This window comes from Centrocercus urophasianus, unplaced genomic scaffold, assembly GCF_019232065.1.
Source record: "Centrocercus urophasianus isolate 14NV4802_14NV808 unplaced genomic scaffold, USGS_Curo_1.0 seq_62, whole genome shotgun sequence".
Lineage (NCBI taxonomy): Eukaryota > Metazoa > Chordata > Aves > Galliformes > Phasianidae > Centrocercus > Centrocercus urophasianus.
The window spans coordinates 502,190-528,487 of record NW_024885222.1 but is presented as its reverse complement, the minus strand read 5'-3'; the positions used below and the strand labels follow the sequence as shown (position 1 = coordinate 528,487).

Sequence of the window (26,298 nt, the reverse complement as noted above, 5' to 3'; positions counted from 1 at the left end):
CGAGGGAGGGTGGGGAAGGGCGTGCTCGCACCAAGGGCCACCTGGGTGACGTCAGGGGGCGGCGCGGCTCCACCGCGGTGTTTCGCCCGGAACGGAGCTGGGCGGGTTGGGCGCAGGGTGGATCCGGAGCGGCTCCCGGGGGTCGTTTCGGCCGGAGCGATCGCGGTGAGCGGAGCGCAGCCCGGGGGACTCAGCCCCAGGGGGCGGCGCTGCGGACCGGAGCGGGGAAGCCCTGCAGCCGGCGCGGGGCGGGGAGCCGCCAGCAGCGCCCGTCCCTTCCCTGCCCCGGGGCCGACGCCGTGATTCAGCCTCTCGGTTTCAGTCTTCGCAGCCAAGTCCCGGTGCGGAGCGGGGCCGCGTGCTGCCGGCCCCTCGACGTCCCCAAGGCGGAAAGGAACGGGGGGTCTGCAGCCCAGTCGTCCACCGCTCGGCCTGGGGTCCCCGCCCCGACCGCCACCCCCTTCCCCAGTCTTTCAAGGTCTCCCCGGCTTTTCAGGGGCACGCAGCACTTCTGCGTGCCCTCCCGAGGAGCCATGGGCAGAGGCAGCCGTCAAAAGACCGGTCCGGATTTTATTAAAAGTTCAGCACCAGTACATTTAAAATACAAAACGAACAAACAAAAAAAGCGAGAAGACGGGAAGTATTAAATTAACGGAGCTTAAAGCTATGGAGGGCTGGTGTGGAGAGAGTTGAAGGCACGTGTGGAGCAGAGGCGGTGACGGATGCTCCGGCAGAGGGATGCCGTGCCCGGGAGCACCGCTCAGCACCGAGCCGTGGGCTCCGGGGGGGAGAGGGGTCTCTGGACCTGCCGGTGGGGGTGGGCTGCTGCCAGCACAAGAGCAGGAGCCCCGACTGAGCTCTGAGGATGTGCAGAACCACCACCGTGCCCAGAACCCACAAGGCAACACAACAGTTTGGTGCCGGCCCCCTGGTCTGTGGCGCCTGGGGAGGGGTGAAGGGGTGCAGCAAATCCCGGTGCCGCTACCGGGCACCGCTGCCAGGGCTCCAGGGGCATCGGGGCCGGGGGGCTCAGGGGGCACCGGACAGGTGGTGTCACTGTGTTATGGCTGCTCCTCTGATAGGAATTAGGGCAGCGACGTCCCAGTGGAAGGGGCAGTCCTGCTGGGAGCACTGGGCAGGATCGACCCTTCTCGGTGAACCTGTGTTCCCGTGCAGCATGGAGCAAGAGCCTGGAGTCCCCAGGATGGCATCACAGCCATTCTGCTCTGTCAGGGCCAGGATCCCCCCCTCCTGGCGCATCAGAGGTTCTCTGTAAACACAGGGGAAGGTGGCACCACGAGGCAGCAGCCCCCCCCCAACTTCACATCACAGCACCCAGCCCCAGCGTCAGGAACCTTCATCAGCTTTGTCCCCCTTGGTGTTGGGCTCCTGCCACCACTCTGCAAAGAAGCCCTCCTCGTAGTCCCCTTCGCCCTCAAACTCGCCGTCTGAGGGCAGATCCTGCAGGTCCGGCTCCTCACCATCATCCACCTCCATCTGCAGCACAGGGTGGGAGGAGGAAGCAGTGCAGTGACCACAGTGGTTCTTCCTGCGGGGCTGCTCAGGGATGGACCCCCACACCACACCCACGGGGAGGGGTCCTGCTTTGGGGTACCCACAGCCCCCAACCGCAAGGGACCCCGAAAAGCAGCTGTCGAAAGTGGTCATCACCCACCTCATCGTCAGCCTGCAGGAACTGCCTGGCAAACTCCAGCATCTTCTTCTGTGCAGCCGTCCTGTTGTAGTAGCGCACGGCTTCCTGGGAACAGGGGGTGGGGAGCACATCAGCCCCACATCAACTGAGCCCCAGGGCAGGGGCTGGGGGGGCTCTCACCGGCCGGGGCTCAAAGTCCTCCTCCTGCAGGTGCCAGCGCTCGCGGTGGAAGCGATAATAAACCAAGTTCTGCTGCATCACCGCATCATCCGGGTCGAAGAGCATGTAGCTGGAGACGCTGCGCACCGCATCCCTCACATCATTCACTGCAGGGAGCAGAGTGTGACACGGAGGTGACACCCTGCCCTGGGACACCCCAGGGGCTCAGCCCCCAACTCCCAGCCCACACTCACACTTGTAGTAGGCAAACTGCAGGTAGTGGTACATGGTGGCCACAAACTTCTCCACAAAGTAGCCGCCTACGTTGGGGGTCAGCTCGCTCTCGCAGCCCACCTTGCAGCGCAGAACGCTCACAAAGTGGTCTGGGGACAAGATAATGTCAGGCATTGCCCCACTTTGCCACCCCCCCCCCCCCCCACCCTCTGCCCACCCACCTGCGATGGCCGGGTAGAAGTCCTTGAACTCCTGCAGCTCATAGGCGCCCTCGCAGCCAGCCAGGCAGTCCTCGTACGCCTTGTAGTACTCAGCCAGCGCCTGCTCCATGTCAGCCGCGCTGCTCCGGAAATCCCCGTTGTTGTAGAGCTTCACCGAGCGCACGAAGATCGGCTGTGGAGACCAAGAGGGCTCTGCTCACCTCCCCGCTGGGTTCCAGGCCCCGTGCCCAGCCCACAGCAGATGGCTCAGCTCTCAGAGCTGCCCTGTGCTTGCCGGACACAGCTCCATCCCTGGCACCGGCCCCAGAGATGCTTTTTGGGGCAGGAAGGGGCTCTGCTGGAAGGGCTTTTGGGATTTGGGATGGGCTCTGCTGGGCACACACTGGCCCTTGTGGGATGCTCCTCTTCCTTCTCTTCTCCCACCCAAGCCCATCCCCTCCTTACCTCATAGGGCTGAGCCTCCAGGTCCACGAGGTATTCGTCCACGTCCACCATCGTCCTGTAGTAGTTCAGGTACTTCAGGGTCATCTCGTGCTTGGGGTTCTTCTGCAGGAAGGTGTGAGCAGCCGACACCGCCTTCTCGATCTTATTGGACTGCGGAGAGAGGGGGGCGGTGCGTGGGGCCGCAGGGGCGACGCTGGGATGCGTCCCAGGGCAGCAGGCGATCCTCGGGACGGGCAGCCCCAACGCCCACCACTCACTGGCAACGAAGGATGGGCAGCGTGCGGGCAGGGGGGGACGTCCTGCTGATGGAGCGGTGTGCGCTGAGGCACACAAAGCTCTCCCCGAGCCCACGGTGGCAGCACGGCCAGCGCAGCCCCTCTGGCAGTGACCCACGTGGCATGGGTTTGTCAGACTCTCCTCCAGCCCCACTGCCAACTCGGCAGTTGCCCCCACTCTGCTGCTGCTTCTATGAGCTCTCAGGTTGCAAATTCCGAGAAGCAAAGCTGGAGGGGCTGGATGAACCATCCCTTAAATGGATTTTAGCCAGAGCAACCGAGAGGAAAACGCATTAAGTATCCAGGTCAGGCCATTCCTCGTCGCCGCAGGATGAATGGGGCCACAGCACCAAGGAGCAAAGCAGCAGTGGTGCTGCACCCGCCCACCCAAGCTACGCTCCACCGGCTGGGACAGCCCTGTGTCCCCCTCCTCGGGCAACGTTCCACACACCCGGGGGGCCTTGGGGACAGCAGTATTGAAGCAGAGGCAGAATGTAGGCACAGCAGAGCTGGAGAAATTCCATCTGTCCCTGGAAAACTTCTCCATGTGGACCAGGGGCACCCACAGAGCTGTGCTGGGGGATGTCTGTGACCACAGAGGGTCGGGGGTCACGGGGAGACTCAGGGAACCCCCAGCAGGGGTTGTGGGAGGGGGGAGACCAGGGCACACGGGGCTGGAGAGGGCAGCCATGGGGGCCCCATCCCGGGCACGCTCCTCACATCCTGCTGCTGACGTGCAGCGGTGCCGGGGCCGGAGGGAGGAGATGGGGGGGACGGGGGTGCAAGATGGGGGGAGCAGGAGGGGAGAACACATGGCAGAGAGATGTGGGAGGGATGGGAGAAGGATCTGGGGGTGCAGAGTGGAGGTGAGGAATGGAGATGTGGGATGGGAGGACACGGTATGGGGGTGGCAATGGGGAGGTACAGGGTGGGGGGCACGGGGTGAGGGGAGCAAATGGAGGAGTGTAGAGCAGAGGAAGTCAGACAGGGGTACAGAAGACGTGGGGTGCACGATGGGGGACGCCCACACCCCCAAGTCAGGGCAGCCCCTCACTCCCCATCCCCGTCACTCCCGGCGTTGCGCGGTCTCACCTTGAATAGCGCGTAATGCAGGTATTGGTAGGGCAGCCGGCGCTGGAAATCGCGCAGCGTCTGCGCGGGCGGGTAGCGCAGCTGGAAGACGGGCAGGCCGCGCTTACAGGCACGCAGGCAGCCTGCGCGGCGCAGCAGCCGCCCGAAAAGCTGCAGCTCCCGCTCCCACTCCCACTCCGCGCGGTCCCCTTCGGCGGGGGGCTCCTCCGCGGATCCCCCCTCGGCGCAGCGGCGGTGGCAGTGCGCCTCGCTGTCTCGCAGCAGGCGGTGCAGCCGCAAACTGGCCTCCAGAGCCCGCGCGCTCTCCGCCCACTGCGCGCTCGCGTACTGCGCCAGCGCCCGTGTGTAGGCGCGCTGCAGCGGCTCCAGAGCGGCGGCGGGGAATCCGCGCACGCTGTATTGCTCGTACTGCGCCGCGCACGGCCCCGCCGCCAACAACAGAAGCGGCAGCGCCAGCGCCGCGCAGCCCATCCCCGCCGCCGCCGCGCACTGCCCGCGCAGGAGGCGAGCGGGGGCGGAGGGGGGAGGAAGGGGCGGTGCGCGTCGGGAGCGCAGGGTCTTAGTGCGGCTCTGTGCGTTGCGCGCAGGGCGGAGTTGGCACTGAGTGATGCTGACCGGCCCGGATGCGCTCGGAGTTGCGGTGTCGGGGGATCCCTCGAGTGCGCTGCGCTGCGCGCTCGGCGCTGCGCTGCTTCTTCCCCCCGCCCCCTCCGCCCGGCAGCGTTCAGCGCTGGTTTCGCCGCTGGCCGTGGTCAGCCGGAGGCGGATCCTTGCGCTGTGCCAGAGCCCAGAGCGCAGCGCCCAGGGCGCAGAGCCGAGGGCTGCGGCTGAGCTCGCAGAGCCAGGCACGGCCGCGCTGGCCACGGCCCAGCCCACGTCCGTGCGGGCGGAACGGGCAGAGGGCTCCCCCCACGGCCCCGAATGGTGTGGGGGGGTGAGGGGCAACGCGTAGGTGCGCGCTGTGTGCTGCTCCGATCCGTGACGGTCTGTTACAGGGGCGGTTGCAGGGGTTTTGATCACTGCCGTTCAGTAACAGCAGCGGACCGAGGAGCGGCCAGGGTTATCCGTACGGGCGTTAAAACGAGTTAATTACTCGTATTTACTCTTCCCAAACGCCAGAGCCTGAGCAAACCGGGTCGCAGGCAGCGCTAGGACCCGGCGCTGCACAAAGCCGCTCCCTTCGCACAAAGAACCGCCCGCAAAGAAGAGAACGGTTTTTTTAAAAGTTCCATCGCGGAGTTCCGCTGCGCCGCGGCTCTCCGCCCGGCCCATCGCAGGGAATCACCGCCCCGGGCCTGGGGCGGGGGCTGGGGGGGCCGGGCCCGTTCCACGTGTACAGAAGCGCGGCGGGGCCGGGCCGGGGGGGCTCAGCTCCCGCCTCCCCCCACCGCCGCTCCGAGTCATGGCTGCGGGCAGCGCCGCGCTCCTGCTGAGCCTCCTGGGGGCACTGGGGCTGAGCGACCCCGGCCCGCTGGAGGACGTGGTGATAGAGCGCTACTACATCCCCAAAGTCTGCCTGCGGGAGGCCCAGATGGGGGACTTCATCCGCTACCACTACAATGGGACCTTTAAAGATGGCAAAAAGTTTGACTCCAGGTACAGCCCTCGGCCCGCTCCCGCTTCACGCGGCCCCACGGGGTTTTCCCCCGTCCCCCCCCCCTCCCCGGTCCCCCTCCCCCCCCCTCCCCCATGGACACCCCGCCCGCCCCGCACGGCCCCGACTGACGGCGGTGCCCCCCGTCCCTCCTCCCCGTGCTGCGCTGTGCGCGGCCTCGCAGCGATCCGGGGGGAACCGGTCCGGGGGGAGCAGTGGGCGGGGGGGGCCGCAGAGCCGCGCTGCGTTCAGGACGTGTCCGTGCGTGCGCTGCGGGAGGAATGCGGGCAGCAGCGCTGAGACGTGGCAGCAGCAGCCGCTCCGAGGCGGTCCTCGGCCGCGCGCTGCGCCTCGGGGGTCTGTGGGGCAGCGCACCGTGGGCACCGATGTGAGCGGGATGGGGGCAGCGGTGGGGGCTTGACAAAACACGGGAACAAAAACTTCCAGCCCCTGAAAAGCAAAGGGATCCCTGTCGCGGTCCAGTCGTACTTTTCCCACAAAAAAACGGATGGGAGAGAAAGTGAAGGGAGCACGCGCTGCCCCTGCTGCTGCTGTGAGCCCCAAAGCGATGGGAGCTGCTAAAATATTGCTGCTGAAATAACTCTTTGTCCCGAGGATGGCAGCACGCTTCCAGGAGAAGCATTCACTGCACATTACAGGGGATGAAGGATTTCCATTTACCCAAAATGGCCCCCAGTTGCTTCTTAGAGCCTGTAGTTTAAAGATTTAAAAATAAAGAGAAATGTGCAGTCCACAAATGAGGCCTGGACTGCCTTCTTTCCTCCTCCCTGCAAATGTGGCCGTTTAGAATTGCCAGGAGGCAGCAGGAAGCCCTGCGTGCTGCACTGCTGTGCCAGGTGTGGGGAGCATCTGCAAGCAGCTCCCGGCCCTCCGCCCCTGGATGCCCGCACTCGGGGTGTCTCCCCCCAGGCAGTGAAGCTTCAGCCCCGCACTGAGGGCTGCAGGGCTGAGCGGGGGGCTGTGCCTGTGGCAGGAGCCCCAGACCAGGCAAAACCTCAAAGCAGGGCTGGAGGACGCCTCACTGCTTGTGAGCTGCAGCTCTGCAAGAGAGCAGAACAGGGCAGAGGCGGCTGCCCCGTGGCCGTGCAACCCCCAAGCAGCCTTGCTGTGCTTTTCTGTTGAACAAAGCTTACTTGCAAGGCCGGAAACTCCGCATAGATGCTCAGGGGGAGATGGGTGCTGCTCAGGAACCGGGGTACCCTGCAGCCCCCCTGTGCTACGTGGTGCTGACGGCTCTGTCCTTTCACAGCTACGATCGAGGGGCCACAGTGGCTGGCGTGGTGGGCGTGGGGCGGCTGATCACCGGCATGGACCGCGGGCTGCAGGGCATGTGCGTCAACGAGCGGCGGCACCTCATTGTGCCACCCCACCTGGGCTATGGCAGCATCGGCGTGGGTAAGGGCTGCGGGGCCGGGGGTCCTCAAAGCACGCGGTGGGGGGGACGGGCGATGGGCGCCCAGACAGGAGAGCTGGGGACGGATGGATCTGTGCTGGGACACTGAACAGCAAACACAGGTGGGGTCTGCGCAGGGCTTTGCAGACACACTGCACACACTGTGTCACTTTCCATGGTGGGCACGGAGGGCTCACATCTGATTCCTCTGCAAAGAAAATCTTACGGGGTGTTCGGGGCCCCCCAAATCCCAGCAGTCCCTTCCACAGACACCACAGGCAGGGCTTGGCCTCAGACCTGCACAGGTCAGGTCCCCATCCAGCGCTCCAGGCAGAAGCTGTGGGATGGGCTGTAGTGAGCAAGGACCCTCCCTGCCCCATCCAGTGGTGCCGCATGCGCTGCAGAGCTCTGTGTTCTTAGCACTGCTCGCTCCTCACCCTTTTCTGCGCTCTGTCCTCATTGCTGCTGCTGTAGCGGGGCTGATCCCCCCTGACGCCACGTTGTACTTTGACGTGGTGATGCTGGACATCTGGAACAAGGATGACAAACTGCAGATCACCACCCTGGCCAAACCTGAGCGCTGCAACCGCACGGTGGAGAACTCAGACTTTGTGCGGTATCACTACAACGGCACTCTGCTGGATGGAACCCCCTTCGACTCCAGGTGTGGGGACAGCGCTCACCACAGCGGGTGATGGGCAGGGGGGCCTGGGGGCGGCTTTGGGAGCCCACTGCTGGGCGGGGGGGCTGGCACAGCTCCAGAGCCATTCTCATCATTCCTCCACATCAGCTACAGCAAAGACAGCACCTACGATACGTATGTGGGCACTGGCTGGCTGATCAAGGGCATGGACCAGGGCCTGCTGGGCATGTGCGCCGGGGAGAAGAGGAGCATCATCATCCCACCATTCCTGGCCTATGGGGAGAAGGGCTACGGTGAGTTGGGCATCGCCCACTGCCCCTGCCTGGGTAGCGGGACCCCCGTGTGGGCTGACCCATCCCCTCCACAGGGACCGTGATCCCACCACAGGCCTCGCTGGTGTTCAGCGTGCTGCTGGTGGACTTCCACAACCCCAAGGACGGCGTCTCCCTGGAGCACCTGGAGGTGCCGGCGTCCTGCAGGCGCAGGGCTGTGACCGGAGACTTCGTGCGCTACCACTACAATGGCACGCTGATGGACGGGACGCTGTTTGACTCCAGGTGTGGGGGGGATGCTCACATTCGCCCCAAGGCCAGCAGCAGGCTGCAAGGAGAGGTTGGGGTATCCAGGGGGAATTGGGAGCGGAGGGCAGTGAGAAGTAAGAAATGGGCCAAAAAGGATTTTACCTACCTGCTGCATCCCTGGAGGAGGTTTGGTGCAGTGGGGGATGAGCGCATGGAACAGTTCTGTTACCTGACAGCACCCTGCGCTTCTCTTGCTGCAGCTACTCTCGCAACCAAACCTACAACACCTACATTGGGAAGGGCTACATCATCCCCGGCATGGACCAGGGCCTGCAGGGCGTCTGCATCGGCGAGCGCAGGCGGGTGGTGGTCCCCCCACACCTGGCCTATGGCGAGAACGGAGTGGGTAAGGGGCTGCAGGGGATCTGCGTGGCCAGGGGGAGCGCAGGGTGGGGAGGCGTTGGTTGGGAGATCTGATGGGGAGCGCCGCAGGCTGGCGGGGGGGAGTTGGGTGGGCTGGGGCAGAAAGGAGCGGAGCTGCAGGGCCTGGTGCTGCAAGCTGTGGCAGCAGCAAGAAGGGCTTTACCGGCTCTGTGTGCTTCCTGCTCAGCTCTTCCTGCTCCTCTTCCAGGGAACAAAATTCCCGGCTCCGCTGTGCTCATCTTTGATGTCCACATCATCGACTTCCACAACCCGGCCGACCCGGTGGAGATTGAGGCCGTGCACCGACCCGAGGGCTGCAACGTCACCGCCCGCGACAGGGACTTCGTCCGCTACCACTACAACTGCTCCCTGCTGGACGGCACGCGGCTCTTCTCCTCGTGCGTGGGCTGGCGGCGCTGGGCTGGAGGGCGCGGGCTCTGTGGGCTCTGTGGGCTCTGCGGGGCCGAGGTGTGGGCTGCAGCCTGATGGGACCGGGGAGTTTTCTCAGTCGTGCCGTTCTCTTTGCGCCCCTGCAGCCACGACTACGAGAAGCCCCAGGAGGTGACCCTGGGGGCCAACAAGGTGATTGAGGGTCTCAACAGCGGCCTCCTGGGCATGTGTGTGGGGGAGAGGCGGGTGCTCATCGTCCCCCCACACCTGGGTCACGGCGAGAACGGAGGTAGGGATGGCACAGCGGTGCCTACAGCTTGTGCTCAGGGCTTTCTGGAACCCCGTGGAGCTCCTGCACCTTGCTGGGGAAGCTCTCACCTCCGCACAGAGCCTTTCTGAGCTCCCCAGCAGCCCTCGCTTGCTTTTCAGCCCGAGGAGTGCCTGGCAGCGCAGTGCTCCGCTTTGAGGTGGAGTTGATCTCCCTGGAGGAGGGGGTTCCCGAAGGATACCTCTTCATTTGGCACGGGGACCCTCCTGAGAACCTCTTTGAGCAGATGGACCTCAACAAGGATGGGCAGATCCCCGCTGAGGAGGTGCCTGCAGCACGGGTTTATGGGGGGGGGGGGACACGGAGAGCACAGGGACCCACCCAGGGAGCAGCGCCCGAAGGACACTGCTGGCCCCGGGCGCTGGGGAAGGGCTGGGGTCGGGCGGGAGGAATGCTGTGACGCAGAAATCACGGCTGGGAACAACGGGGCTGCGATGGGGACATCGTGGATGGCCCCGGGTCTGCCCTCACTGTGCGCGCAGCGCAGCGCTGTGTCCCACCCACCCCATCCTCTGTCCCCGCTGCAGTTCTCCACCTTCATCAAGACCCAGGTGGCGGAGGGGAAGGGACGCCTCATGCCCGGCTCCGACCCCGAGAAAATCATCGCCGACATGTTTGGGAACCAGGACCGCAACCAGGACGGGCGCATCACGGCCGAGGAGCTGAAGCTGAAGTCGGATGAGGACCGGGAGAAGGTCCACGAGGAGCTGTGAGACGCAGCACCGCCGTGCCCACGCCTGGCGCTGCCCCTCGCCGGCCCGGGAGCCGTTTTCTGATGATTTTTTCCCCCCTTTTATTTAACTGCGGTTTTTTTCTGTCGTTCCTCACGGGCGCAGCTCCGCAGTCCGCAGTCAATGCGCGCAGGCAGGAAGGTGGGAAGCGGCTCCGGGTGCCCGCAGTGGGTCGGGTCGGCGCATTCCCCCCCCCTCCGTACTGCACCCATCGATCCCAGCAAACCAGCAGGGCCCGCCCCCCCCGCCCCCCATTGTCCTCCCTGCCCTCCCACCTCTCCGTGTGCCGAGCTCAGCCCCGAGCCCAACCCCAACATCTCTGCTCCTTCGTCCTCAGCCAACGACTGCACGGCCTGCCGGGCCCCACGCAGGGACAGGGGAGCTCCCCGCTCCTCCTTTGCAGTATTACTGTAGTTTAGGGATTTTTTGTTCATCGTGGGTTAGTTTTAAGCACGCGCATGTAAAGTTCTTTAAAAGAGAAACGGAGCGGCCATCCCTGCTGCTGCCTGCTGCAGTTCCCAGGAGCAGAGGCTGGAGGTGGCTCAGAGCTCCTTGGCTGCTGCAGAGCTGCACGGCTGGGACCAGAGGTGGCGCCGGGAGCGGCAGGCCGACCCTCCTCATCCTCCTCACAGCAACGGCTGCTGGGAGGTGCCAGAAATCAGCCCTGGTTGGTTCCGATGCCAAAATGCAAGCCATTAACTCGGTGCTCTCAGGTTTGTGCCCAGCACATCCCCTCCACCTTCCCAGCAGCTCTGGAAGCTTTTGTACAGTGTGACCTCGCAAAGAGAAAAAACGCAGGAGCAGAACTGTGCAAAGGGCCAGAGCAAGCCCCTCAAACAATGACTTCTAAGTGGCACCAAATAAACAATTTCAAGTGGTTTCCAAGACGTTTCCCTTTGTGTCAGTTACTTCGCAATGGAAGATTCATTCCTGTCTGTCCCCATGGCGTGAGGAGAACTTACCTGGATCTGTGGAGCAGAGGTGGACTTCAGACAATGGCATCCACTGCGTTGGGCAGGAGAAAAAGGAAAAGAGCTCCGCTCCCAGGAGCCCTGCAGAGGGGTGGGGGCAGGGATGGGGCAGGGATGGGGAGGACTCTTTGCCTGGGGCACTGTGCTCTCGTGCAATGCACACACACTGCAGCTTTCGTCAATGATTTTATTGCAAAGAAGCAGAGATCTGCACTGCCCAGAAGTGACATTTAGCAGCCCATGGTGTGGAGGGCGGTGAGTGAGCTGCAGGGTGAGGGCTGAGGTCAGAGCCCATGGGAACCCAGCAGAGCTGCCCACCATCCCCAGCACCCACCTCCCGGGGCTGCAGGACCAGCCCACCCTGCTCCCTCCCCACAGCTGGGGCTCAGCCTGCACACCTTGGGGCCACAGAAAACGATAGGAGCAGCAGTGCTCGTTTCCTTAGACAGGAATGCAGTAAAACCAAACAGCTTCAACTCAAACCAGCCTGCCCTCAAGCCACAGCCAACAGACCCTGCTTCTGTGCTCAACTGCTGGACAGAAGCACAGAACATCCCTCCCCAGAACACAAATGTTTGCTGTGGCCCCGGTGCTGCTGGAGGCTGAGGAGGATGCAGAGTGCAGGGCAGGCTCCTCGCTTCCTCCCGATCAGCCCTTCAGCTCCAAACTGACCAGAAGAGCTGTGAGGTTTGGGACACAACAGCTGGGGCAGGGGGAGCCCCGGCATGGGGGTGGATTCAGGCAGGTACCGGGACGCCCGCCCAGCTTTGCTAAGGGCGCTCAGCCCCAGCACGTGGCTGATGGGCCGGGGTTGGGGCGCTGCTGCCCGGCTCACGTCTCCATGAGGACGTACCGCAGAATCCCATTCACCACATCCAACGTCTCGTCGCTCTCCAGCACGATGTCATAGGCATCCAGGTATTTCCCCCGCCGCTCCTCCACCTGCAGCGAGGAGAGGAGCGCAGAGAACTGTGAACAGCTGAGAATGAAGGCGCCGTACCCACAGCCCTGCATCTCTTGATGCTACAGAAAAGAGGGGACAAAACCAGCCGACCATGCCCAAAGGCAGCTCCGAGGGCCTTTATGCAAACCTAGAGCCCAGCAGCAGGCACTCAGCCCTGGGAAGGGCAGGAAGGCAGCAGGAATGCTGCTCCCCACACACCTTGTCGTTGAGGAAGCCAATCTTGAGGATGTTCTCCACACTGGGAACGCCATCTGCCATCGTCAGGTCGCCCATGGAGTCCCCCAGAAGGATGATGCTCGTCCGTGTGCTCAGCTGCTGGAAGTAGGGAGTGCCCTGCAGCACGCTGTTGTTCTTGTTGTAGGTGTGGATTAGAGGGCTCTTGAAGCACTTGAGGACTCCCTGTGCAAATGGGACAGGTGAACTGATCCTAAAGCAATCCCTACATTGTCCTGCAGCATCAGCATCCCTCAGAAGGGGGGAGAGGTGAGGGGCAACACGACAACAGCTCTCATCACTGTTAGCACTGCCCGGGAGCCCCAAAATGCATGCAGGCCGTCCCCAAAGGTCTGCTTTTGTCAGGGCAAACCCAGACCGTAGGGTGAGAACAACCCCAAAGCATCTGGGAGATTTCTGCTCAGGGGCCACGGAAAGCCAAAGTCCAAGGAGCCCCAGGGCACCGCGCAGCCCTTGCAGGAGTCAGGAGTCAAATCCTGAGGACTGTCTGCCCCAGCACCCCCCTGTGGGAACGGAGAGCATCACTGTGCACAGCGTGCCATGTGCTAAAGAGAACTGGGACCTTTTAGGCTTCTGTTAACTCCACCCCGACCACATGCCTGGGCTGGGCATGGACCAGCACCAAACCTCAACAGACAGAACCCACTTCTGGCTTCCAAAAGTCAGTCTGAAGGGTGAGGTGCTCACAGGACAGAGAGCAGACGCTGGGCTGCTGCTGCTTTCTGCCTGCAGGATCCTCCCAGGGCCAACACTGCGCACTCCCCAAACCCCAGCACTGATGTACTGCAATGGTTCTGCAGCCCACAGCACCAACACAACCACCCTCCCCCCTGCGGGCTCCCTGCACACTCACACTGTCATCGAAGTCCATGTAGTTGGACACCACGTTGACGTTGGGGTAGAAGACGTTGGCCTGACGGATAATCTCCTCGAGGATGTCACCAACGCCAGCAGAGAAGATGAACATGGGGACGTTGTGCTTATGCAGCTGATCAAACAACTCATTGAATCCATCCCTAGGACAGAAGTTGTCGTGCAGTGTCACGTTTCCCTCTCCCAGCTCTGGGCAGTGTGGGCTGTGACTGCTCTCAGTGACAAAGCTCAAGTTTCTGCCTTGGACTTCCCAAGCAGAAATAACAGCAGTTACTCAAAGCACAGCACCTGGCTGCAGCTTTCACAGCAGCTTCTGGTGCCATATTTTAGTGCCTGCACCCCTCATCCTGCCAACCACAAAGGCTCAGAGTTGCTCGGGGACCTTCTCCCCACCAGGACCAGGGGTGGGCACGGCTCCAGAGCAGGAGGAGCTCTGCGGTGTTTAAACCCAAACCCCAGGAAGGAAGGGAGATTTGTATCCGCTGCACTGTGAGGCTGTGTGCAGATCAGAGAAGGTGAGCAGAGCTAGCAGACACCAGCTCAGCACCCCCTGCCTGCCTTCAGGCCCCGGAGACATGGGCAGCAATGGGGTGATAGGAGAGGAAGGCCTTGGGTGTACCTCAGCATCACATCCGACTCCCTGACAATCTGGGCAATGTCTCCCTTTTGGATCTTCTGCTGCGACAGCAGCTCGTGGGCCCGGGTCCACCTAGAGAAAGGCAGCGAGGTGAGCATCACATTCCAGGCCATCAGAAGAACAGCAGCCAGGCACTTCCTACAGGAGCTGAAGCCTTCACATTGCCATCCCAGCTGCCAGGAGGAGGCCAGGGGTGCTGATGTGATCTGTGCCTATGTGATCTGTGGTTTTTGCTTTTGGTTTGCAGTGACTCAGAACTATTCCTCAGCTGTGCTCACCAGCCACGGTCCAAAGCACCACACTGAGTGTCTGGGCCACGCACGTGAGAAATGGGAACAGCCTGCCTTAAAAGGGACCCTACAAAGGGTTCTCCACGCTTGGGCCGGGCCCAGGGGTGCTTCCTCCCATTCCCCCTAATGCTCACCAGGGGTCAGGGCGCACCACCACAGCACTCACCACTCCACCATCAGGGGACGTTTCTCTTCCAGGCTGCGGTTGGGATCGATTTCGATGGGGTAGTAGTGATGCAGCAGATCTTTTAACTGGAATGTTATAAGAAAGAAAGAAGAATACGGATTGAACACTGATCCTACAGGTCTGTAAACAGCAAAATCAGTATTTCTGAACTCCCCCAAAGCATCACAGTCCATAACAAAAACACAACCAAAACAACTGAGCGACTTCACTCTGAGCCAACGCGGGGATCCCTACGACTTGGCTGAGGCTCATCTCAGCAAAAATGCTCCCAGCAGATGGGCACACAAACCTCCTTCCTGCTCTTATCAGAGCACAAATTGCCTGCAGCTACACATGCAAATTAGTTTCCTCTTTTTAACTTTCCCACTGGCTGAAATGCAGCCTGGGACCTCGCTCTGCTCTCTGCCCCCGCAGCACCGCAGGGCTTTTGCCCTCTGACCTCGTTGCACAGCCCATGGCGATGGCTGGCAGCAATGCACAGCTTCACAAAGCAGCACCCACCTTCTTCTTGCCATCCTCACTGATGACATGGCTGTTGTCGAGGATATCTGCAAAGACAACAAAATGCCAATGTTACAGCCCATACAGAAAGGCTGTGAGCTTCAGGGTGCTGGATTGAGGCAGACAAGGAGCATCTGAGAGTCTTGGTGGCAAAGCTGGAGCACAGACACCAGGGGTTGCCTCCTGCCACGGGCTCTGGGCTGCTGTGAGGAGAGGGTTGCACCAGAGAACAGACATGGAAAGCAGGAGGAAGGGCCACAAAGCAAAAGCAGGGCTGAAACTCACTGTGTGACGTTGGGCAGCGCCGGCCATTGCACCCAAACCTGCTCAGCGTCATGTCGAAGTCAGAGATGACCTGAAGGGTGAGAGAAAGATGACCTGTGGTGACCCAGCGCTCTGCTGGGCGCAAGCTCCACATGGGTGCATCCCACACAGTCTGCAGGGTTGCAGTGAGCAGCCGGCAGGCAGGCACCCAACGGGGCACAACGCACCCAGCTGGGACCGGGCACCTTCCACCCCCACCCCAGCAGCCTTATCAGCACCACAGGGCCCATCCCTGCCGGCTCATGCTCTGTGCTGAGCGCGATGTTTGGAGACCGGTTAATGTTTACAGCTTGCAGAAGAAGGAAGCAGGCCATGAAAACCGCCTGGCTCTCGGTCGTCCCCCTGCTCCCGCTGCAGAGCACAGCACAGCGGAGCAGAGCACAGCGCACGCGGAGCCGCGCGGGCCGTACCTGCAGTTTGCTGCTGCCCTGCTCCTTGATGGCGCGGATCAGCCCCATGACGCGCTCCGGCTGCTGGATGCGGACCGTGGTTTTCTGCAGTTCCGGCACCTGCGGGCACAGCGCTGTTTCGGACCCCCGCAGCTCCGCCGCGCTCATCTCCCCCTCCCGCAGCGCAGCGCAGCGCCTCGCTCACCATCGTGCCGTGCCGCGCCGGTGCTGCCCAGCCGCGGGGCGGAGCAGCGTGGCTGTTCGGTCTCCGCCCGGCGCAGCGCCTCCTCGTTCCGGGGAGGCCCCGCGGTTGCGTTTCTTTCGCTGCCCGCTCTGGAGGCGGAAAGCGAAAGATTAAATAAAAAAAAAAAGCAGAACGACGTGGCGGGAGCCGATGGCAGCCACTGCCCCAACCCAGCACCGCCACGGCGCTGCTGAACGGAACAAAGCGACCACCGGCAGCGGGGCAGCGCCCACCCGGCACCGCGCCGCGCTCACGGGCACCGCCGCGTGGAGACGCGAGCAGCCCGAGGGCTCCGAAAGGCTCCGAAGGGCTCCGAAAGGCGCCGAAATGCTCCGAAAGCCTCCGAAGGGCGCCGAAAGGTTCCGAAAGCCCCCGAAGGGCGCCGAAAGGCTCTGAACCCGCGCTGCTCGCTCACCGCGCTGCGTGCCGGTGTTCGTTCGTCCGACGGCCCGCTCCCGTGGGAGCCGTGCGAGCGCCGTGCCGGCATAAATGGCAGCCACGAGCGGCACCCGCCTGCAGGCCGTGCGCGGGGCCCTGGCCGAGCCGCAGCGGTGGCCCCGAGCATCACTGGAAGCTCCCCAAACCAAAGCACAGTTCGGGAGAAGTTCGCGGCGGTTTCTTGCAGCGCTGGTGCGCGCAGGGCGGAGATCGCCGGGCAGCCATGAAGAGCCGGGAGCACGCCCAGCGCCACCAGTGTGACCTCACTGGGGGGCCGATTCCAGACCCCCTCGGGGGAGTTCCGGAGAAGATGTAGGAGGACGAGGTGAAAGCGGCCCCCGCGCACTCCTCCCGCCGGCCCGGGCTCCGACATGGACGGCAGCGCGGCGCACAGCGGCTGCTCCGCCTCACTGATGGAGAGGAAGATGAGCGCGATGGCCTGCGAGGTGTTCAATGAGCTCCGCCTGGAGGGGAAGCTCTGCGATGTGATCATCGAAGTGAACGGCTGTCAGTTCAACGCGCACAAGAACATCCTCTGCAGCTGCAGTCATTACTTCAGGTCGGTGCTTGGGATGCTCTATAGTGGGAATAAGGGCAGGCGACATTGCCCGGTCGTCCTGTGGTGCCTCCGGTGCTACAGCCCGAATGTGGTGCAGGGAGGAAGGTGTATGGCATAGCAGGGTGGGGATTTAACACAGAAAAGCCATTTCTTCCTCCAGCATTGCTTTGCCTGTTTTTTTTTTCTTTTGGTCAGGGCTTTGTTTACCAGTGGCTGGAACAACACAGAGAAGATGGTGTACAAAATCCCCGGCGTTTCCCCCGAAATGATGAAACTCGTTATCGAGTATGCCTACACCAGGACAGTATCGATCACTGCTGAGAATGTGGAAAGTTTGCTGGGCACGGCGGATCAGTTCAACATCATGGGCATCATCAGGCTGTGCTGCGAGTTCCTGAAATCACAGCTGTGCTTGGAAAACTGTATCGGCATCTGCCGGCTCACAAACCATTACCACTGCCCCGGCCTGCGGCAGACAGCCTACATGTTCATCCTCCACAACTTCGAGGAGCTGATCAAGGTGTCCACAGAGTTCCTAGACCTCTCCATTGACGAGCTGACAGACATAATTGAAAAGGATGAGCTGAACGTGAAGCAGGAGGAAGTGGTGTTCGACGCCATCCTGAAATGGATCACCCACGATCCCTGGCAAAGGAGGCAGCACATCCCCATCCTGCTCAGCAAGGTCGGTCCGTTGGGCTCCAGGAGCTCTGCACAGCTCTGCCACTGCCCCGTCCTCAACGCCGCCGCCTCGTGGCGCTGCTCACTGCGTGTCCGTGCTGCTGCGAGCTGCTCTCAGGGCTTGCAGTTTAAGTGCATTGTTTCTTTGCACTTAGAGCTTATGTGTAATCACCCCTGGGTGTAAGGAAGAGCCCAGCTCACATGGGGTGAAAAACTACTTAATTCTCCACTTCTCTCATAAGCCTTAGAGAATACTCTAGCCCAAAATCCAAGCCATCCAGTGTCAGACCCGTCCACAAAAGATAACAAAATACAAAGCACCAACAATAACCTTTTACTTTTCAGGTCCGGCTGGCACTGATGGAGACAGACCACTTCATGAACAAAGTCAAAACACACGATTACGTGAAGGACAACAGCGAGTGCAAACCCATCATCATCAGCACTCTGACGGCCATGTACAACCTCAGCACGAGCAACGCGTTTCTCCCCAACTGCGTCAGTCCCCTGGCCCGGCCCCGCCTGCCCTACTCCATCCTGTTTGCTATCGGGGGCTGGAGCGGGGGCAGCCCGACCAACGCCATCGAGACGTACGACACCCGCGCGGACAAGTGGGTGAACGTTACGTGCCACGAGGAGAGCCCCCGGGCTTACCATGGCGCTGCGTTTCTGAAAGGCTTTGTCTACATTATCGGAGGGTTTGACAGCGTGGATTACTTCAACAGCGTCAAGCGGTTCGACCCGGTGAAGAAGACGTGGCAGCAGGTCGCTCCCATGCACTCCCGGCGCTGCTACGTCAGCGTCGCTGTTCTCAACGACTTCATCTACGCCATGGGGGGGTTCGACGGCTACACGCGGCTCAACACAGCCGAGCGCTACGAGCCGGAGACAAACCAGTGGACGCTGATTGCTCCCATGCACGAGCAGAGGAGCGACGCCGGTGCGACCACGCTGTATGACAAGGTAAAAGGCCTGGGAGATCTGCGGCTGCAGTTGAGGTCAAAGCTCGGTGTGCAGGGCAGGGAACGAATCGTAGGGCGTGTTGGGGCAGTTTCATAGAGCTCAGCCTCCCACTGAGCTCCGTCCTGGATAAACACAGCTACCGCCCAGGGCTCCTCATCTAGATGGGAAAGAGGAGCCAGACGCACAGCAAATGCTCCTTTCCATCAATCTTTCCAAATAGAGGAAGAAGGTTTGTGTAAACCTTACTCATCAGATCCTGGAATACAGACAGAAAGCTAAGAGGTGAAACTTAATGGCGCAGACAGCAGAACTCTCTTAAAACCTCTTGCCACCAACAGCAGCTTCCTGCTGGAATACCGTGCTGGTGTGCTTCATGCAGCTCAGGAAATGAAGGGTCAAAATCCCACTTCCGAGTAACTCCCTTCACTTTCAACCCAGGATGACAGCAGTATCCCCTTAAAGAAGAAAACCCCTCCAGCCAGGCCATTTTATCCTCAGCACGTTCTCCCACCAACAGCCAGCCTGCTTCTTTTTCCTCCTGTGCACAGGTGTATATATGTGGTGGGTTCAATGGGAACGAGTGCCTCTCCACAGCTGAAGTGTACGATGCTGGAACAGATCAGTGGACCTTGATATCCCCAATGAGAAGCAGAAGAAGTGGAGTAGGTGTGATTGCATATGGAAGCCAAGTGTACGCGGTAAGGATGAAGTGGCAGCTCGGCCATAATGAACCCACACTGCTGCTGCTGTTTGTTTCTTTAATGCAATTAAGTTCTGTTAATCTGCATTTCCTAGACTAATTTTCGCACTGGCCTTTCACTTCTAAGTGAGATTTAGGGAAGAAAGGCAAGAATGGCTGAAATCCCCTGTAGAATACTGTCACCCTCACATTCTTCATTATGAAATAAGTACAAAACATGTAAAGAGTTGCAGCAAAGAAATGATTCTGCTGCTGATAAAAGTGTTTAGCAGCACAGTGCTGCTTGGTCCTGCTTATCCACATACTGCCTTTAAGTTCAGTGTAAATGTAATGACCAAAATACTTTTGGATGCTCCAGAACGAACAAGGGAGCAGTCTGCCATAAGCAAGCATTGCATTTTGTCAGTTGAGCGGCGCTCCAACTCACATAGCAGAGTAGGCCAAGTTAAAATCCGACACGTGCACAGCACCATTCAGCTGCCTCCCAAGGGGGAAAGGCCTCTTTCAGCGCTGTGCCTTTGGCATTCACAGGTAGGAGGATTCGACGGAGTCAACCGGCTCCGCACTGCGGAAGCCTACAGCCCAGCTGCCAACACGTGGCGCGTTGTCCCCACCATGTTCAATCCTCGCAGCAACTTCGGCATTGAAGTGGTGGACGACCTCTTGTTTGTGGTCGGTGGCTTTAACGGATACGCCACGACGTACAACGTTGAGTGTTACGACGAAAAAGCCGACGAGTGGTTTGACGCTCAGGACATGAGCATCTATCGCAGCGCTCTGAGCTGCTGCGTGGTGCCAGGGCTGTGCAACGTGGGGGATTACGCTGCCAGGAGAGATTAGCGTGGAGCCCTCGCAGCAAGGGGAGGTCGGAGGCACTTCTTCACAGAGCCCTGCCTGCACAAACAGCTCCGGTTAGCCAATAAAGTCTTCTAAGCAGCAAAAGAATGCATTCGCTTAATCTGAAAGAAGACAGGATTGATTCTCACTGAAAAAATAACTAGTAACTGAAACTTTAGTTCCATGGCACACACAAAAAAAGACACAGATGTGATTTAGAGGTGTTGGTTACGCCTTGTTTAGCAACTCAAAACCAGTAACAGGGTGCGATGCACAACAGAATGCTAGAGAAATAAAAGGTTTATTTTTGTTAGCTCACTTCTTACAATAAACTCTAGTACAGTGCATTGTATGTGAGGAACATCACAGCGGGAGTGTTTCCAACAGCCTACACAGACACTACTTTACCTTACTGGAAGTTAAGTACAGGAGTGCTGCTTGCCCAAGCATTCTCTTGAAGTCTACATGAACACTGAATACAGCTGCCGTGATCCACAGTGACACGGACCTATGAGGAGTATCTTACTATTAATGGTCTTCAAACATCGAATTAGCCCCACACTTTACATTCATGTTAGTAATAGGATTGGATCCTCAGAAGCACCTGTTCTATCAGACTTCCACTTAAGACTGTCAGATCAGAGATACCACTTATATTCTCAAATAATTTGGGCACAGCTGAAAATAGATCCAAGCCATCCAACAGTTTGAGCCCAGTGAGTGCTGCAACGTGGGATTAAACGCTGTGATAGAAATAACCTAAGAAGCTGCTACTCTTTGTGACCCACTTTGTTAATCGTGACCAACCTAGGACAATTTTTTATAAAGCATGCTGGAAAATTGGCATGTTTTCTCTATTTCTGGAGTAACCCTACTGTGTGAGGAAATCTTATTAAAATATATATACAAAACTAGCATAGTAACAGAATATCCAAGTCCTTATAAAACATATGTACATCTATGGCACCTACCTAGGAATGACTGCAGGGAGCACGCAGTGCCAGGCAGCACGTGTCCTACCTCACTGACAGCTGGAGCAGACAGATGTGCAACATGCATTGTGTGGCATGTGTCCAATACAGCTATGATTGTCTTAGGGAGGAAAAACACCACCTGATGTTCGTTTGCAAGGACAGAAATCAGCCTTGTAGTGCTTCACACACACTAGAATCTTACTGACATTAACTACCCACTACACACACGGAAGGATTCCCAAGCTGTTGCTTATAGGATTACTTTAAAACAAGCACTCAGCAAGCTACAGCACTCAGGGCCAGAATGCATCTGTTACACGAGTCACAGGTTAGTGAGCGAAATTACAGCCAGATTCAATTCTTCTCAACACCTACAGGTGAGGCAGCAGACAGTGGGACTCGTCAGTTACAAACCGTGTAATGCAGCTGGTCAAGGCTATAAAAATCCAACCACTGAACAATTCCATAGCGTTGGCCTTGCACAGGTTAAAGCAAACCAGTGCTGTCGCAGTGCCATCACTCCCCATGCAAACAGAACACAGAAATACAGTGCATCACATACAGAACCATGGCTGGCATTCACAGGTTACTTAGTTGTTCTGATGCCTTTCAGTGGAATGTCTTTAGGAAACAAGATAGCTTGTATGTCAGATTGAGGTCCTGGTGAGCGCAGGTATCGGTTTCGCTTAGAAAAAGACCGCCAGAAATTTCTTCCTGCTCCCAACTTAGCTGCACGCTGCATCGCGCTGTTTATATTCCAACCGAACCGCAGTTTCAGTACTTACTCCCATAAATTGTCCCAGATTTGTTGTCAGAGTGCCTAAGGGCTCCAATGGAGCTGCGGTGGGCTGACAAGGTCGTGTCCTTTACTCATCGTCTCCCTGCAGTAAAGTCAGCAGGGAGGGAACACATAAACTGTTCTCACTGCTTCTGTGCAAAGTGCCTTAAATTCAGCTCCCGCTGCAATTAAACCGTAATTCCAGCATTGAAGCTGTGAGGCATTTGCACACAGTCTGCTCACAAACCCTCCTATGGGGGCAGTAATACTTAACCTACTCCAGCCAAACCAGCCAGAGCTCATGGGCCAAACTCCATGGATGCAGCCCTTCCTCAAGGGCCTGCAGGAGCTGATTTGGCAATGGTCGTTACTGAACATCAGCCTTAAAGCTCAATAAGTTTAACCATTTCCTCTCTTGCACTAAACCAGCACTGTACAATTTAATCTGCCACTGCACAGCAATGTAGCAGGCAAATCAAATACAGGATGGTTTCTACTGAGAAGTAATTTGAAACGAACTGTTAAGGTTTTCGAGATAATTTTTACGAGGCTGGGTTTTTCTCCCGTTACAAAAGGACTGTTGATGTCAGAGTGGCAGGTGAACTAAGAGGAGCATCAAGGATATTACAGACCACAGAAACCTTTACACGTTATGCGACTGAAAGACTTACCCTTACCCAGGGTCTCAGATATGATCTAGGTTGCCTGCTGAATTGGAAAATGAGAAGGATCAGTTCAGAAAGCTAAACAACAAAAAACAGAAGCACAACAAAACAAAAAAATGTTCAGAAAACCTTTTTCGAAGGAGTTGCCTGCGTCAAAAGCACCAGAGAATTATCACAGGAACCAGAGACTGCACACAGCTCCTCCACCAACATTTGTCAACTCAAACTTTGCAGCGCCCTGCTGGCACCTCCCTTCCCTTCCCTTCCCTAATATCCTGAGTTGGGTCACACGTGAAAACCTGGAACACTGAAACAAAGGGAAGGACGAGGAAGAAAAGGAGGCAGGAGGGACGCACTGAACCACTAGTAACAGCTGTCCTGGAGCTCCTCAGATCAGGGAGGTGCTCGGCAGGACAGACGAATCTCCAAAGGAACGATTTGACCTTCTGTTTCCCGGGGTTGAAGCACTTACAAACCAGAGCCAAGCGGGGCACTGACTGATGGAAAACCACAGCACAGCACCTGTAATCAACGGAAATGTTAGTCTCTAAAAATATTTAGAGACTGTACAATCTCCAGCTGCATCTCGGAGTCTGCATGCCATCCTCAGCAGTGCCCCTCTGAGAACACCGAGCACTGGTTTGTTGAGCACTGCAGCACAGCTACTGAGAGTCCCGTGGGAAAGACACTGAAGGCCAGAGGTGCTGATTGTCAAAGACAGGCTGCAAACAGGTGTGTGGGGGTTCTTCCAAACACTCCTTCACTACAATTAAATGCGTTCAGCATTTGAGAAAGCATTGACAAGTAGCTCAAGTTTCAATCCGCTCCTGTGGGATAGTGGCATTCTTACTAATCCACACAGACAGAAGGGACTGACTTTGGTCCATGACTGCTCTGCTGGCTCTCTCCTTTGAAGCTCCTAAGGAAACTCAAAGCCTCTCCAGATACGCCTGAAAAAGATCACTGCCTCAAGTTCTCTTCTAGCAAGTGTCTGACGTTCTGCTCATCAACCATTCACAAATGAACACACAGCCTCTCTACAACGTACGGACACACAATATTCATTAGACATAGAAACATCCTGAAGTAACTCCACAAAGAGAGATTGTGCTTTCATTTCCACATGTAGTTATTAACTATTGCACTCGCCTCCAACTTGAGAAAGCCAAGTACACTAACATCGATTACACGGGTAGTTTAGTCACTGAGGAGAATCAAAGGAATGTCAACATACTAAGTGCAAATAAAGCAGGTGCTTTCAGCACACACGAATGTAACCACTAAATTATTAGAGAGAGATCTTTGATTTTCAAAATAGAACTGTAGGAGACCAACTCCACAGAAATCCTTGAAAACAAAGATCTGTGTCACAGTCTGGTACAGGAAAGCAGCTTTTTCCTGGGCACTGTTAAGTAGTATTGTTGGATTCAGTTTCTCAATTCCCATTCATCTTCGATTTCTGACCTTTGTAACTTTCAGTATATAAAACATGCCACTTTTAGATGTCAAACCTACTCAACGCCCTGATGTCTTCTAAAGACATAAAATGCCTCGCAAAATGGTTTAGCACAGTATTTCCTGAACTACCTTCACAAGAGTTGGCAACCCAGAAGTCAGCACTCAATCTGCGAGCGTGGCATTCTTCGCAAGCTCAGGGAATGTCGGTGTATTTCCTGCATCTGCCTTTCCTGCATCTGTCTTATTCTGTCTTTCTGCCACATGAGGTTCTGCGGCATCGGGTATCTCTGCGTGCCCTGCAGGCACCTGAAGGGGATTCTGACGTGGCAGGCTGTTGCCCTACAGCGAGGCTGAGGCATGGGAGGCAGAAGCATCCAGCGCTTCCTCTCAGCGCAGTAGCGATAGGCCTCCTTCCTGTACTGCTTGTCAATATCATCACTGTTCTTCCACCCCCCAATGATGAAAACATCGTCTTTATAATAACAAATAGCTGCCCCTTCAATGCTAAGGACCTCCGGGGGTAAACTTTCAAGTATCTCATCTGAGGCCCTGCCAGAGATCTTTACCTTGGCTTCCTCGTTATCTATAGGGTAACTCTTGGGGCAGCAGGATGCTGTATGGTAAAAGTTTGTGTTTGCAACTGACATCTGAAAAGAGCAGTAATTATCAATGAGCGGCAGAGACTCTACGTCCTGCCACTGCCTTGTTTCAGCATCGTATCTGATAATAACTGCCCTCAATCCATCTTCACTATCACTGTCAACCGGGGTACGAGCAGCAACATAAACAAACCGGTCTTCTACAGAAACAGCTTTGACATCACGAAGGATCTTTGGTGCTGACTCCAGGTTATGCCATTTGTCTTGCTCGGGATTATAAACAGCTACATCTTTAAAGCCAGGACTGAAATTGCCATGTCCACCGATACTGTACAAGTTTCCTTTAACTTCAGTAAGGCCAAATGAGTGCTTTCTAGTTATTAAATTTGAGACTTGCTCCCAGATATTTCTGTTTGGATTATACCTTTCTACAGTCTTGGCAAATCCCGGTTCCATGGAGCCAGCCACATAAACATAAGACTCTGTCACAGCAACAGCATGCCCATCGAGATGGTTATGGATGTGCGGCAAGTTTACCCACCTATCTTCATCGATGAAATACCCCACGCACTCACTCAGGTAATCTCCTCCCTCCGACACACCACCGATCACCATAATGACGTCCATGTTTTGTCCGAAACGCGGCAGCAACGCAGCAGGACAGGCGGAATGCTGCAGGTTACCAGACTGCAAGTTCTCAGATCTCAGGGCGTGACTCTCCACGGCGTCTGACACCAGCCTGACACAGGCCTCATTGCTGGACACCAGCCTCTCGGATTTGACGTGGCGCGTGAGGTACGTGGGCTTCATCTGAGACAGCCTCAGCAGCTTGAAGAGTTCCTCGAAGTACCTCTCCCTTTCCTCGGGATTCCTCTGAACCCACTTCAAGACGGTCTCGAAGAGGACTTCTTCCGAGTCCACCGTGATCTCCGAGTCGGACAGCCAGTCCCTGATGAGGTGGAAGGGCAGCGTGTAGAACTCCTCGTCCTGGATGACTCTGTGGAAGTTCCTGCGGATCATGTCCTGCGCCCGCAGCGCCAGCTGGCTCAGCGAGTACATGTGCGCCAGGCTGTGCACCGCCACGCAGTTGGAGAGGTTCAGCTTCTTCTTGAGGAACTCCCCGCAGAACTCCTTCAGCCGGGTCAGCAGGAACCTGCGGGACGAACGGCACACGCGGCGCGAAGGCCGTCAGGCGGCGCCCGCCCGCCCGGCCCGCCCGGCCCGCCCCGCTCACCTGTCGGCCATCTCCAGCACCTCGTGCACGTTGCCGGGGCCGACGCGGATGGCGCCGGTGTACATGAAGCCGATGACGGCCTCCACCGTGTCGGGGTCGGGGCCGCCCTCCGAGCTCCACTTCTGCAGCTCCACGCGGCCCGAACGCGACTCGGCGAAGCCGCCCGAGAGCAGCGGCGCGAAGTACTCGGTGGCGGCCGCCAGCACGGAGCGGTGCGCGCGGAACTCGTGGAACTCGCGGGCCGCGCCGGGCCGCCCGCCGCCGAACGCCAGGGTGATGTCGCAGTACAGGCCGTGCCGGCGCTGCTCGTTCTGCCGCCAGGCCAGGTCGGAGCAGTGCGCCGGGCACCCGAACTCCTCCGCCTCCGCCTCCCCGTCGGCCCCGCCGCCCCGCGGGCCGCCGCCCTCCTCCTCCGCCGCCGGCGGGCCGGGCCCGGGCTGCGGCTGAGGGGAGGCCGCGGCCGCCGCCATCTTGTCCGACATGGCGGGCCGCCGCCGCGCGCCTGCGCGGCTCTGCGCCGCCCCCTAGCGGCCGGCGGCACTCGGGAGCGCGGAACGCGGGCGGGGCGACGGCGCAGCCCGGGCGGAGCGGCGGCTCTGGGGCCGAGGGAAACTCGGGGGGCTCTGCCTCAACCCCGCGCCCGAGGGAGGCGGCCCCGCCCCGCAGCAGTGGAAC

General features: G+C 58.6%; 5 protein-coding genes across 9 annotated transcripts; 2 read left to right on the top strand and 3 right to left on the bottom strand.

The window, feature by feature from the left end:
- Positions 1 to 550: 550 nt before the first annotated feature.
- Positions 551 to 4,550, bottom strand: P3H4 (prolyl 3-hydroxylase family member 4 (inactive)). Its single transcript, XM_042836624.1, has 8 exons — positions 4,080 to 4,550; positions 2,713 to 2,862; positions 2,269 to 2,440; positions 2,068 to 2,196; positions 1,835 to 1,980; positions 1,676 to 1,759; positions 1,356 to 1,497; positions 551 to 1,270 (listed from the first exon to the last, which is right to left on the bottom strand). The coding sequence occupies exons 1-8, from the start codon at positions 4,548 to 4,550 to the stop codon at positions 1,260 to 1,262; spliced, it is 1,305 nt and encodes a 434-aa protein (XP_042692558.1). The 3' UTR covers positions 551 to 1,259.
- A 931-nt stretch (positions 4,551 to 5,481) lies between these two features.
- On the top strand, positions 5,482 to 10,324 carry FKBP10 (FKBP prolyl isomerase 10). Of its 2 annotated transcripts, none has more exons than XM_042836621.1 (10): positions 5,482 to 5,675; positions 6,944 to 7,089; positions 7,562 to 7,751; positions 7,878 to 8,023; positions 8,098 to 8,287; positions 8,512 to 8,657; positions 8,883 to 9,072; positions 9,211 to 9,353; positions 9,494 to 9,657; positions 9,920 to 10,324. In XM_042836621.1, the coding sequence occupies exons 1-10, from the start codon at positions 5,482 to 5,484 to the stop codon at positions 10,103 to 10,105; spliced, it is 1,695 nt and encodes a 564-aa protein (XP_042692555.1). In that variant the 3' UTR covers positions 10,106 to 10,324. The 2 variants fall into 2 exon arrangements, with proteins under 2 accessions (XP_042692555.1, XP_042692557.1); XM_042836623.1 differs by having other exon boundaries at positions 5,511 to 5,675; positions 7,884 to 8,023.
- A 677-nt stretch (positions 10,325 to 11,001) lies between these two features.
- Positions 11,002 to 15,876, bottom strand: NT5C3B (5'-nucleotidase, cytosolic IIIB). Of its 2 annotated transcripts, XM_042836673.1 has the most exons (10): positions 15,699 to 15,876; positions 15,515 to 15,613; positions 15,066 to 15,135; positions 14,781 to 14,827; positions 14,259 to 14,344; positions 13,785 to 13,874; positions 13,146 to 13,308; positions 12,257 to 12,457; positions 11,948 to 12,036; positions 11,002 to 11,091 (listed from the first exon to the last, which is right to left on the bottom strand). In XM_042836673.1, exons 1-10 carry the CDS (start codon positions 15,699 to 15,701, stop codon positions 11,082 to 11,084), a joined length of 858 nt encoding a protein of 285 aa, XP_042692607.1. In that variant the 5' UTR covers positions 15,702 to 15,876; the 3' UTR covers positions 11,002 to 11,081. The 2 variants fall into 2 exon arrangements, with proteins under 2 accessions (XP_042692607.1, XP_042692606.1); XM_042836672.1 differs by lacking the exon at positions 11,002 to 11,091 and having other exon boundaries at positions 11,268 to 12,036.
- A 670-nt stretch (positions 15,877 to 16,546) lies between these two features.
- KLHL10 (kelch like family member 10) lies at positions 16,547 to 20,009 on the top strand. The gene is made up of 5 exons (XM_042836640.1): positions 16,547 to 16,734; positions 16,930 to 17,419; positions 17,761 to 18,378; positions 18,927 to 19,076; positions 19,610 to 20,009. Exons 1-5 carry the CDS (start codon positions 16,547 to 16,549, stop codon positions 19,916 to 19,918), a joined length of 1,755 nt encoding a protein of 584 aa, XP_042692574.1. The 3' UTR covers positions 19,919 to 20,009.
- On the bottom strand, positions 19,123 to 26,105 carry KLHL11 (kelch like family member 11). Of its 3 annotated transcripts, none has more exons than XR_006171700.1 (3): positions 25,624 to 26,105; positions 20,324 to 25,542; positions 19,123 to 20,037 (listed from the first exon to the last, which is right to left on the bottom strand). XR_006171700.1 is itself a non-coding variant. In XM_042836638.1 (2 exons), exons 1-2 carry the CDS (start codon positions 26,103 to 26,105, stop codon positions 23,946 to 23,948), a joined length of 2,079 nt encoding a protein of 692 aa, XP_042692572.1. In that variant the 3' UTR covers positions 20,127 to 23,945. The 3 variants fall into 3 exon arrangements, 1 of the variants encoding a protein (XP_042692572.1); XR_006171699.1 differs by having other exon boundaries at positions 19,123 to 19,972; XM_042836638.1 differs by lacking the exon at positions 19,123 to 20,037 and having other exon boundaries at positions 20,127 to 25,542.
- Between the last annotated feature and the right edge of the window lie 193 nt (positions 26,106 to 26,298).